Raw genomic sequence first — 12,190 nt, forward strand, 5'->3', positions numbered from 1 at the left:
GCCCGTGCCCGTGGACCCCCGCCCCACGGCTCCGCGCCGCCGCCCGCGCCGTCGGGCCGCCCCGCCGTGCTGCCCTACCTGCTGCCGCCCGTGTCACCTGTTGCCGGGCTGCCGCCATCCGCGCAGCCCCGCGGCGCCTCCTGCCGCTCCGCCAGCGCCAGGGGCTTCTCGGGCTCCCGGGCGACCTCCATCCCGCCGGGCGCCGCCTCCTCTTCCTCCTCCTCCTCCTCCTCCTCCTCCAGGGACTCCACGTAGAAGACGGTCCGGGGCGGCGGCGGCTGCCCCAGCCCATGCCCCCCGCGGCGGCCGGCGGGCAGCAGCGTCCCGTTGGGCGGGCTGGCTGGGGTGGTGGCGGAGGAGGAGGAAGAGGAAGAGGAGGAGGAGGAGGATTTCTTCCAGAAGGCGCCGCTGCCCCTCTCCTGGCTCTTCAGCAGGCGGCTCTGGCTGGGCCCCCAGTGCTCGAAGCTGCTGTCGGGCGGCAGGCAGCCGCCCCCCGCCGGGCCGCCCGCCGGCGAGGGGTGGCTGAACAGTTTCCAGCGGAGGCGCAGGATGTGCTTCACGTCGAAGTCTTTCCTGCCGGAGCCGGACATGGTGCCGCGGCGGGCAGGGCGCGGGCGGCGGCGGCGGGCGGCGCGGCGGCGAGGCAGGGCCGGGCGGCGGCGGCGGGCGGCGGGCGGCGGCGGCTCCGGCGGCTCCGGCTCCGGGCAGGCGGCTGGTGACCGGCAGCAGCAGAGCGATGCGCGCACACGGCCGCGCGGAGAGCGAGAGAGGGCGGACGGAGGGATGCACAGAGCCGAGAGGAGGTAGAGGCGCTCAGGAGCGAAGGGAGAAAAGCGAGCGGGAGAGGTGCCCGGAGCTGACGAGGATTGCACGGTGATCAGTGGAAAGGGGAGGAGAGAGGCAGAAATGAGAGACACCTCTCAGGGGAGATAGGCACTTGCGAGGCAAGAGCGGGCGAGGGAAGCTGCAAAGAAGCGCTAATCTGATTAACCGGGGAGAGAGGAGCTACAGCCCGGCGAGGACCCGGCAGCGGCAGCCACACGACGAGGCAGGTGGCTCTTCCTCAGTCTCTTAGAGCTTCGTGACCGAGCGCAGCTGGAGAGGCAAAAGTCACCTGAAAGGCTCTCTCCGCCTCCCACCTTCCCATCCCATTTCTCAGGGGAGTCCCATGCCTGCAGTTATCTGGGATAGCAAAGCCGGAGAGCTGGCAGGGAGAGAAAGCGGGGGTCCTTTATATACAGTGTACGTAGGAGAAGGAAAAAAAAAAAAAGCCTGTGAGGCTGTCAAGGTCCTCACTGTACAATTTTCTGTCTGACTCGGTGCCTCTCACCAAGCCACCCCCTCCCCTRCATGTGACGCAGATGTGCATTGGGGCCTTCAGTGTGAAGAGACAGAGGGGAAAAAGAGATGCTTCAATCTTCCTCATGCAAGTAAGTCTGCAGGTTGCTAATTGTCCCTCCTAGCTCCTCCTCCCCTCTCTCCTCGCCTTGTTATTTTGGTTTGGAGACTGCTGTATAGTACTGTGAGCAAAATAAAACAACAAATGCAGCGGTAAACAAAAGAGCATGAATCATAAGAGTGCAAACTTAATAGACTGCGTGCTGGCTGGATGAGGTTACAGGTTAATGATTTATTCTGCAAGCTCCATTCATTAGCCTCTTGGCTCAGTGTTGGTGTTCCCGCAAAAAACACTGGGTAGAGGGACACTGTGTGTCAACCAGAAATAGCTGTACACATCTGCTTCTTACCTTTTATATCTGCTCTTAATGCAGTCTGACAGAGCTAAACCCAAGGGAGGTTCCTTCACAGCAGAGAAATCTGCTTGGAACATCTGCCCACTTGGGAGGGGTGTCACGAAGAGCACTGTGCATCTGGGACGTAATTACAGAATTAAAGGCTTCATGGTGAAATGCTGGAGAGGAATAGAGTACCAAAACTATACCACATATCATCACCTGCTAGCTCAAACTGATATCCAGAATGCCTGTAATCCACCTGTACCCCAGAAAACAGTATTTTAGAAAAAGATTTTTCCATAGAAAATTAGGAAAAAGACTCAGTTTTCCTCAAGGTGCTCCCTGCTTTGGCCAACTTTACCCCTGTGCTCATGAGCTATCAAAAGTTTGTTACATTGGTGAATGCAAGAAAAAACAGTCAAATGAATTCTTTCCCTCAAGCTGAAATATTTTAACTCATCATTCATGAAACACTATAGCTTGAACAATCATCCAGAAGTCAAACATAAGTCAACAATTTTAGTACTGTTTTAATTATTTTATCACTGAAGTAGCACTTCTAGTTAAAAATCAGTATTGGGATTTGTGTTGTAACTTTGGTAAAGATCTAGATTTAACAGAACAAGAATTTCAGGACACAAAGTCTTACTTTCGAGTGAAGAAAAATTGCTGCTGTGCATTTTAAATATTGATTTATGTCAGAACAGCTAGACTGCAAACTCCCTAGTGCCTCGATTTTACTCTTAGTATTCCATGATTAAAAAAAAAGAAAAAAGACAAAAACMCTTTTAAAGCAAACAGAAGAGAGAGTTCATTTTTATCCAGGAATTCGTCTAAGTGAGGGTGTCCTGTTTGGGAGAAAAGCAGGAAGAAAAGCAGAAAAATCTTCAGGTAGTACAGGGCAGCTGAAACTTTTACTATTTCAGAGACTCTAGAAATGTGTATCCTACGACATTATATGAGAAATCATCTATATGAACCCTGGTTATTTAATGCCTGGTTACAAGCTCTCGAGGCTGTAGATAGGGACATACAAAATAGCTTTGGTCAATGAATACAGTGATAGAAAATATGCTATCTTTTCTGCATTTAATACAGTTAAGGATTATTTGGAAGCTGAGGAGGACAGCATGTCTTCCGTGGTGTATTATAAATCTTAGACATTTTAAAATCTGAACTAATTTGTTCATTATTTAATGTGAGTGGCTGATGTATTTTTAGTTATTTTCATTTTAACTATGTTGCATAGCTTTTTTAGTATGATTTTTGTTACCTAGAGAAATATAGYAGACAATAAAACTGTCTTTCCAAATATATTTCAGAAGTCACTCACTGAATACATTTCAGCATCACCCAACAAAGTAGTACAGCTTTTTAATAGATTTCAATACAAATTGGCAAGCAATTATAAAGAAAAAAGTAAACATGATTTTAGGCTATGACTTCATTATTCAGACTTTTTTATTTCAGTTTTGCCAGTAACTGAAATACAAATTCTTGGGTTTTTTTAAAGACTCTACTTGCTATTTCTTTCAAGAGGTTTGCATATGCATTTTAGCAGTGCTTGATCCCTTCACATTTGAGAACATACTTGTTTTTGCAACTAAGAGATATGTTAAATTTGGTATCAGTATTGTTTTTTGAGCAGCATCTTAAAGTTTATTTCATAAATGAAGATGGATGAACATATCTGTATGCTATACATGAAATATGGAAAATTCTTATGAACTTCTAGCTTATATCACATTCAGAAGTACAAATAGATATTTTGTAAATATGCAGTAAGCAAGGCTACTTGGTTACATCAGAGAAGTAGCTGTTGTCACTACATGTAGTTTATGAATAAATTGATTTCCCTAGCACAAAGAGAAAAGATGCTTTACTTAGGTTTTCAGAATTTCTTACCTTCGTGTTTCCTTGCAACATATCCAAGATATGCTAGGGAGGCAAAGGACAGATTCCATACTATTATATGGCAAGATGAACACAGATCTGTTTTAAATCTCAAATTAAACTTCTGGTACATAAAATGATTAACTGTGTAGAATCTGTAGAGTAATTGTAAGTTGTAAACCTGCTCTTCCATCCAGAAGAAAAAAGGACTTTCTATTGGAGCTCTAGGAACATTCTTCACAGGATTTACAATAAAATAATCAATCACTGAGGTCAAATACACCTTAGACTAGTCATAAGGGCTTTTTAGGGGGTACAAATGTGAAATGATATGAAAATATACCATGTTTTTCAGTTGCTGGAGGGAAATATTTGATGCCTTACAATTTTAATAAAGTGTTCATGAGCCATCCATCCTTGCCAAATTGAGCGACCCATAAAGTGTGGCTAAGATGATAGTAAATATGGGTAATCTGCCAGTTACTGTGTTCATTGGACATACTGTATCACACTGTATTTTTGTTTATTGAACAACATGTTTCTGAACTAACACGTTTCTTATAGTTTCTGAAGTTCTCTCAAATGGTTGATCTTGTGGTCAGATTCCTGACACTTTTTCTTTGTACTTTTTATCTTTCTGATATTCTACAAATAAGTTAAATTCACTGAAGAAGTCTCATGCCCCTGGTTGAAGGAAAATATGCCTAGGGATATATATCCTTTTAATAAATTCTCCAAGTAGTTGAAAGCACTCTCAAAGAAAAGGATCCTGTGGCAAGCCTCCAACCTCCTCAGATTTGATTAACTTTTTTTTTTTTTTTTTTTTTTTTTTTTTCCCTAGAACTTCTTGCCATTGAAAAGCTCCTTGATGGGGAATTCTTTAATTCTAGGTTTCAGATGTTTCACATTAAGCTGTTTACATGCTGTATCCTGTACTTCAAGGAATATTGGTTGATAAGGAATAAAGATAAGTTGTAGGTGCAAATACTCAAACAAGTGATAGACTCTGAGGACTCTATATGAGCATGTCATCATACAAAATGACATGCTAACAGCAGTGTATACCCTTAAACCCTTAAGGTTATGAATAGTCATATTCTGTGTGAGATTCCACATTACATTTACATAAAATCCAGGGACATACAGCTAGTGAGCCTAAAGGTGATAAGCATGCACATTACTATGGACCAGTCTTTATTAATAAGAAAAAGAATATACCTCTCAGCAAGCTAAAAGTATAAGTGGTATTTTTGTCATTGAATTTCAAGTTGGACTATTATGTACTTTTTTGCTGAGCAAAAGCCAAAAAAAAAAAAAGAAGACAAGACATCACTGTGTTGGTTGGTTAGAATAAGGAAGATACTATAARGAATGTTTTTAAAACAAGTCTCACAGGAAGAAAAACATGCAATTCAGATATAAAGAAGCTGATTTTGTAGATGGTTAATTATACATTCAGAAGCAAGAACCTGAGGGTGTTAAAAAGAGCCTATGAAACAGATCTAGAGAAGACTCAAGCTACAGAGAATATAGATAGAAATTGATGGGACTGGACAGAGCACTGAGAGATTAAAAGTTACCAAAATAAAAATGATAGTATAGTAAGTGATAAGTATATAATATATTAGATTTATTTTTTTAAACTTTGACAAATCTAAAGCATTTGAACAGGCTTTATGAAATGTAGATATATTCTGAATCAGTGGAGACGTGTGAAATATGAAACAGTAGGGAAAAGTGGTGATATTGGGGAAACTAAACATTAAACAGTGTAAGAAATTAATCTTGTAGCTATTTTATGTTTAATCTAAACATGTAATGATGTAGAATTGCAGTGGGTCAAGAAGGGGGGTCTTCAAGCTCTTAAGATACTTTTCCTTCTGAAACATATACATATACTGATACGTCCAAATAACAGCAAGATAACCATGATTGCTAATTATTTTCTCAAGACAATAAAGGAATAGCAATAATAAAAAAAAGTACATGAGAACTGAGTCACTTGTCAAATCTTATATTGCTTTTTTATGGTGAATTTTCAACTGAGATTTCACTTTTGAGAATAGATTTGGCATTGGATAAGTTATTTCTCAAAAATTAAGTTAGTTATCACAGCATAGGACAGATGTCTGTAGGTGTGGTCACATGACCAGCTACTTTTATTGTAGAGGGTAATAAAAAATTACTTCTCCATAGTTGTTTTCTGCCTCCTTAGTAATGCTGAATAAAATAAGGATATATAAACTGCTCCTCTGATTTGATTTTTTTGACCAATTGATCTCACACCCATGGTCTTCACACAATCAGTAAGGTTGAAAAGGACCTTTGGAAGTCATGTAGTGCAACCTCCCAAACATTTCCTGGTGTTGGTTCCACTAGGGATTTGAACCCAGAACCTTTTGTGTGTAAAGCAAATGTGATAACCCCTACACAGTGGAAGCACCACTTTCAACACATCTGTTTTATTCTATGGTGCAGGTGCCTGGAAGTACACACACAATCACTTGCATTAGCTCTGGGAACAGTCACTTCTTAAACCATTCATTATGATTACAAGCAGTTGTATAAATACACCATAAAGCAATTTTTATATGATCAGAGAATTTACGTTAAGAATGAGTAAATGCTACATAGTTTATCRTGGATAAAGATTCACAAGTAAGCTAAGGCTAATGAACATAAATATTATGAAACCAGGGAAATAATCATTAAATTTGGAAAAGTAATATAAGCCATTTCCTTAGGATAGGCAAATTAAAGAGTATTAAGATTCTTCAACAGCAATATTAGTTCCCACCATTTCTCTGTTTGCAATGGTTGTCAGCTTTTCTGGAGGAATACATAGCTCATACCAGCATTTCCCAAGCCTACCGGAGATTACTCTTGAAAAAAGTGTCAGTGTCTTAATTCCAAAATTATGGCCCAGAGAAACAGCTGAACTAGATCCAATACAGATTTGGCAGCACATACTTTTATGCTCCCACTCCATAGTCCACATAGCATGTCCTTAGACCTTATCATTTGGGAGCCACTCATCTCTACCAATTGATAATTCACATGGAAGTTTTACTGTTTCAGGTGATGGCATTTCAATACTTCATTAAAATGCTATTTTGCTTTGTTTTAACTCTTAATACTTCTGGCAGTGTTTTTGTTACTATCTTATCTTTCTTCTATTTTGTGGAGGTCCTGGTGATGCAAAGAGAATAGCATGTTTTTTCTTTGCTAGATTGAATAATACGCAGTGACGTTTTTTCTCTTACTCAGAGAACCTTCTTAGAATTGTCTTGCTTTCATGTTTTATTCAAAAATATGCAGTCTCCTGCTGATCTTTCATTTAACATTTATTTACAAACTGAWGCAAAAACTTCTGTCAAATATTATATATTAACTAAATCATAGCAATAAAGATGGATACAGTTTGCAAAATGGGCTGTACAAAAAGAAGTGTGTAGGTGGTATCACTAAGAATACACTACTAATTAAATTAGACTAAACTAAACAGAGCCAGTGGAACTGGCAAGAGATGGCCCATGCTGATGAGGTTTTATCACAGTCATGAAGATGGTTTTGGATTGTACAAACTAGCACTCTCGCTAACTTGTTCAGGAATTAGCGTAAGTGAGGGAACATGATTCAATATGCACTTTGGATTTGGCCGGTGTTTTAGAGGATAAGAAATTTTAGCCACATGGATGCAAATTATGCCATGCCTCTTGGCCTGAGTCCCAGAGCCTGACAAGAACAGAGAATGGGCACTGGGAGGTTTTGTTTACTGTTCTAGACATAAGCTTATGATGCTTATGCTTGTATTTCAACTCCTATAGGTTCTTTGAAAATAAAAAAAAAAAAAAGAAAAAAGAAAGAAAAAAAAGTTTGCAGGGGTTTTGCAGCTTTTAAAGCCTTCCAGTAGCAGTTAGCAGTTAGGATAAAAATCAGTTAGCATAATGTAACGCCACATAGTTGGAAATGTTAGCTTTCCTGTAACTTTTCATCTAAGTCCCACTTTCAGTAAGCATTTTAATGAATGTCAGAAAACATGGGGATGTAGGAAATTAAATGCAAGTGAGTCATTGAATATGAAAGAAAGAAGTTGGCTGGTGGAGATGAAGGAACAAGTCTGTTTTGTTTGGTGTTCATCCATAACTGATATCAGGTATTTTCTAATGTCTCTCTGTGGACAGATTGTTTTAAAAGGAATGCTTATTTTTATAATGTGATCCAAAATTATATTTATTGTTTATTTTATTTCCTATTTTACATACTATTTACCTACAGTGTGGTGATAAAGATTATAATTTTTAAAAATCAAAATGCTTTACCTAAATAGAGGGATATCAGATGATTTTACTGTTTAGATTCTTGTCTAAAAATATCATTTACCCTGTAAATGACAGCCTTTGTGATCACAGTAGAAAGGATGCCTTATAAAATTCAACTGTACTACTTTACATATGGGCAGTTTTATTTTGAGACATAAATAGATGTATATCATGTCATTGTTCAGGCCAACACTCGTGATAACACTTCCCTGAGAAGGAGAAATTAAAGTTTTGCTATTTGGCAAGTAAAATAAAGAGCAAAATACAGACATTTGACAGTTTGTTATTGTTGTATACATTTCTAAATGCATAGTTCTATACTGTAGCCTACAATTAAAGTAAAGCATTTTGAAGTTCAGAACAGCAATTAATTTCTGTTAATTTGTTAAAAATAAACTTGTATTTTTTCTTTCAAGTTGAAAACTGTAAGCAAAAATGCTGCAATTAAACTGCATCAAGATAAAATGCTACAGAAATTTCTATGCATTTCAAGCGCATAAAATTTCTTAAGAAATAAATCTTGTGGCTCTTTAAATGCCTGCTACTGAAACTGTGTATTAAAATTAGCAACTTATGATAACTGTGATCTCTCCTCACTGTTTCTCAGCTGCTCATAACCCTTTGGGTATTGCTTCCTGTCCATGCTGTTTTCTTACCTTATAGATACCAGCAGTTATAGGAGAAGCATTTCTCCATTTCCAGATGTGTCTCATGGGATGTTAGCTTCCTGTCCTAATACAGGTGTATTCCATCCTTTGGAGTGTTACTTAGCAGCAGACTTGAATGGCCATATACTTTGTTTTCTGTTTGTTTTCAGTAGACAAATTCCTAGACTGTGGAAAATTTTGTACTTCCAGTTTAGGAAATGATGTTTTTTATCTCAAAAATTAAACTTTCCAGTTGTGGTTGATGTGCTTGTTTCTTATACCACTTCTTTATCTTTATATCAGTCAGATTAGTAGGAATTTTTACATTATAAAGCCGTGGACATTGCTGCTGTTTTACTTAGGAAGTGGTGGATATTTGGACAAATTCTGAATTCATGATTAAATAAAGGAATTTTCTGTTCTGGAGACCTAAGAATGGAATTTCATGTGTAGTAATACTGATGTATCTCTAAACACTATTTTAATTTGTAAATGTCTGTTAAAGACACTGGAGTTTTTATTTATTGTTCATATGATTGATTTCTGTCTTGGTATACCACAGTCCTATAATTTGTTCAACATTTTAACTTACATTTCCTGCAGATCAATGTTATTTGTTGAAGGGAATTCATCATCCCATAGTATAAAGCAATGAAGTAAGCTCTTGTAGGTTTTTTTGTCCTTTCTATCAAACAGGAAAGATGGAGGTTTTTTTATGATTATGTATACATAATGATCATGATCACATACATACAACATGATCATTCTTTTTTTTTATGTTCAATATCTGACCAAATAAAAAATCAGATATTTGTGAATGTTTGTTTAATGTGCTTGTTCACAATTTGATTTGAACCAAGTATCCCAACAAGTATACTGGATATTTTTCTTTTTCCCTTTGAAAAAATGTTTTCTAATTTAAATGAGATTATTTTCACTGCTTGTACAATTTAAGAGTATATTAAGAGTATAGTTTTCTGTCTATATGCCATGCCAATAACAGGTGTTAACATTACAATTTAAGATCACAGATTGTTTGAAATTTCCTCTAACTACATAATACAAATGCAGTTAAGGGACACTATTTTTTTCTGGTTTAGTTACAGTATCATGAACTTTTAATAATATATCATCACACAGCAACTTAAGTAGGAAGGGACTTCTGTAGGTCATTTGCTGCAACCGCCTGCTTAAAGTGGGGCAAACTTCAGAGTTAGATCCTGCTGTAGAGGAGCTTGTCCAGGTAAGTACTGGAGGATGGAGACCTTTCTGGGCAACCTGTTCCAGGGTTTAACCACTCTTATTGTGAAGAATTTTTCCCCTGTGTCCAACAGAAATTTCCCTTGCTATATACAACTTCCTCATCTTTTCACTGTGCATGTCTGGCTCCATCTTTTATATAAGCCACTCTGTGTAGTGGAAAACTGCAATTAGATTTACCTTTAGCTTTGTCTTCTTAAGACTGAACAAACTCTCAGCCTCTCTTTTGTACATATGTTCCAGCCTCCTACACATCGTAGTGGCCCCCTGTTCGACTCTCTCCAGTTTAAAAATACAAATCTTTGGTACTGACAACAGTGCTCCAGGTGAGACCTTGCAAGTGCTGAATAAAGGGGAATAATCACTTCCCCTGCAGGTTGTACTTTTGCTAATGCAGTCCCAATGTGGTTATTATTCACTGTTGCAAGGACACGCTGCTAATTCATGTTTGTATTTTTGTCTTCTAGGACCTTCATTCATTTCTGCAGGGCTGCTTTCTCCCTAGTCAGCCACTACTCTTTATCGATGCATATTGTTGTTCTTTTCCCACGTGTGTTTGTATGTCTGTCTGTATATGCGTGTGTGAAACCTGTATCAGTGTTGCTTCAGATTAAGTTTAGTATTTCTTTCTGAGAAAGTGGATAAAAATTCATTCTCTAAAGGAACCTTCCATGTATTGGAAGATCCCTTTTAGGTCTGTCTTCTCTCTCTCTCTCTCTTCACAGAAAAAAAAAAGAAAAAAGAAAGAAAAAAAAAAGAAAAAAAAAAAAAAAAAGCCCTTCTCTTCTGTAGTTTCTCAGAGGTCATATTCTCTTGATATAACTCTTACTGTTCTCTGACGTTCTCCAAATGGACTGCATCTTTCCTGAATGTATGCATCTTTCTGGTGTATGCACCAGAAGCATACACAGGAATGAAAGCTTGCCAGTATTAGATAAAGCTGAGATACTATTGTGTGTGTTTTATATATAGAACTTCTGCTTGCATATCCCAATATATTTGCCTTTCATAGAATCATAGAATCAGTAAGGTTGGAAGGGACCTCTGGAGATCATCTAGTCCAACCTCCCTGCTCAGCAGGGTCACCTACAGCATGGTAGACAGGGTTGCATCCAGGCGGGCCTTGAAGATCTCCACAGAAGGAGACTCCACAACCTCTCTGGGCAACCTGTGCCAGTGCTCCGTCACTCTCACAGGCAAGAAATTCCCCCTCACGCTCAGGCAGAACTTGCTGTGCTTCAATTTCTGCCCGTTGCCTCTTGTCCTGTCACACGGGACAACTGAAAAGAGTTTGTCTCTGCCCCCTTGACACCCTCCCTTCAGGTACTTGTACACATTGATCAGATCCCCCCTCAGGCTCCTCTTCCCCAGGCTGAAGAGGCCCAGCTCTCGCAGCCTTTCCTCAGAGGGCAGATGCTCCAGCCCTCTGATCATCTTCATAGCCCTATGCTGGACTCTCTCCAGTAGCTCCATGTCTCTCTTGTGCCTTACTGATTCTATGATTCTAATCAATATTTTTTTCTGTTTTTAATGTGAGCAATAACAGATCTGAGTACAATTTTCCAAACAGTTATTCACTCACCTTGAAACAGTTTTTTTGTTTGCTGTATTTTTCTAGATTACTTAAGAAAATGACATGTAAAATAGTACCAGGCAATCTCTGAGATAGCTATTATTTCTATCGTATTAATGAGACCTGGTACATTGTTGAAGGAAATTTTGTTGTTATGGCATGATTTGCTGGCTGACAGTTAACACCTTTTGATTTTCCATATCTTTGTTCTAACATATTTTTCATCAGTTGATGTTAACTGTTAAGAAGTTGTTAACTGTTGGCCTTAAAAAAAAAAAAAAAGAAAGAAAGAAAGAAAGAAAGATTGAAGATTGTTTATCCCTTTCTCATCATCTGGAAGATAACTATTCTCCATGAAGTCTCAAAAATAATGCTAACATGAGATTTCTTCAGCCATTTTTCTAAGTACTCAGCAGAAAATTTTATCAAATCTGATGAAATTTTATCTGACTTATCTACCTAACTTTTCTCTATTCTATTTCAGTGTTTTTAGCGCTTACTATGCGTGTTAGATATCCATTCTAACTGTAAACTGAAGCAAGAGAGGTGCAAACACTTCCTTTCCCAGCATTGTCTGTAAATAGTGTTTGGTGCCCCTTAAGTAATGCCTGAACTCTTTCTCACAATGGAGTTGGGAGGCACCTGTAGATCATGTGGTCCAATCCCCCTGCTCAAGTAGGGTCAGCTGCATCAGGTTGCCTGGGGCTGTATCTAATCAGGTTCTGGATATCTCCAAGGATGGAGACTCCACAATCTCTC

The 12,190-nt window shown here is 39.2% G+C and overlaps 1 protein-coding gene across 1 annotated transcript in view; it reads right to left on the reverse strand.

Moving 5' to 3' along the window:
• The window catches only part of KLHL1 (kelch like family member 1), a 248,194-nt gene extending 247,604 nt beyond the window's left edge, over nt 1-590 (reverse strand). The window contains exon 1 of the mRNA XM_085309552.1: nt 79-590. Coding sequence (XP_085165678.1) covers nt 79-590 — 512 coding nt within the window. The remainder of the gene's footprint in view (nt 1-78) is intronic.
• Between the last annotated feature and the right edge of the window lie 11,600 nt (nt 591-12,190).

This window comes from Rhea americana, unplaced genomic scaffold (assembly GCF_003343005.1).
Source record: "Rhea americana isolate MKP2758 unplaced genomic scaffold, rheAme1 scaffold_3, whole genome shotgun sequence".
NCBI lineage: Eukaryota > Metazoa > Chordata > Aves > Rheiformes > Rheidae > Rhea > Rhea americana.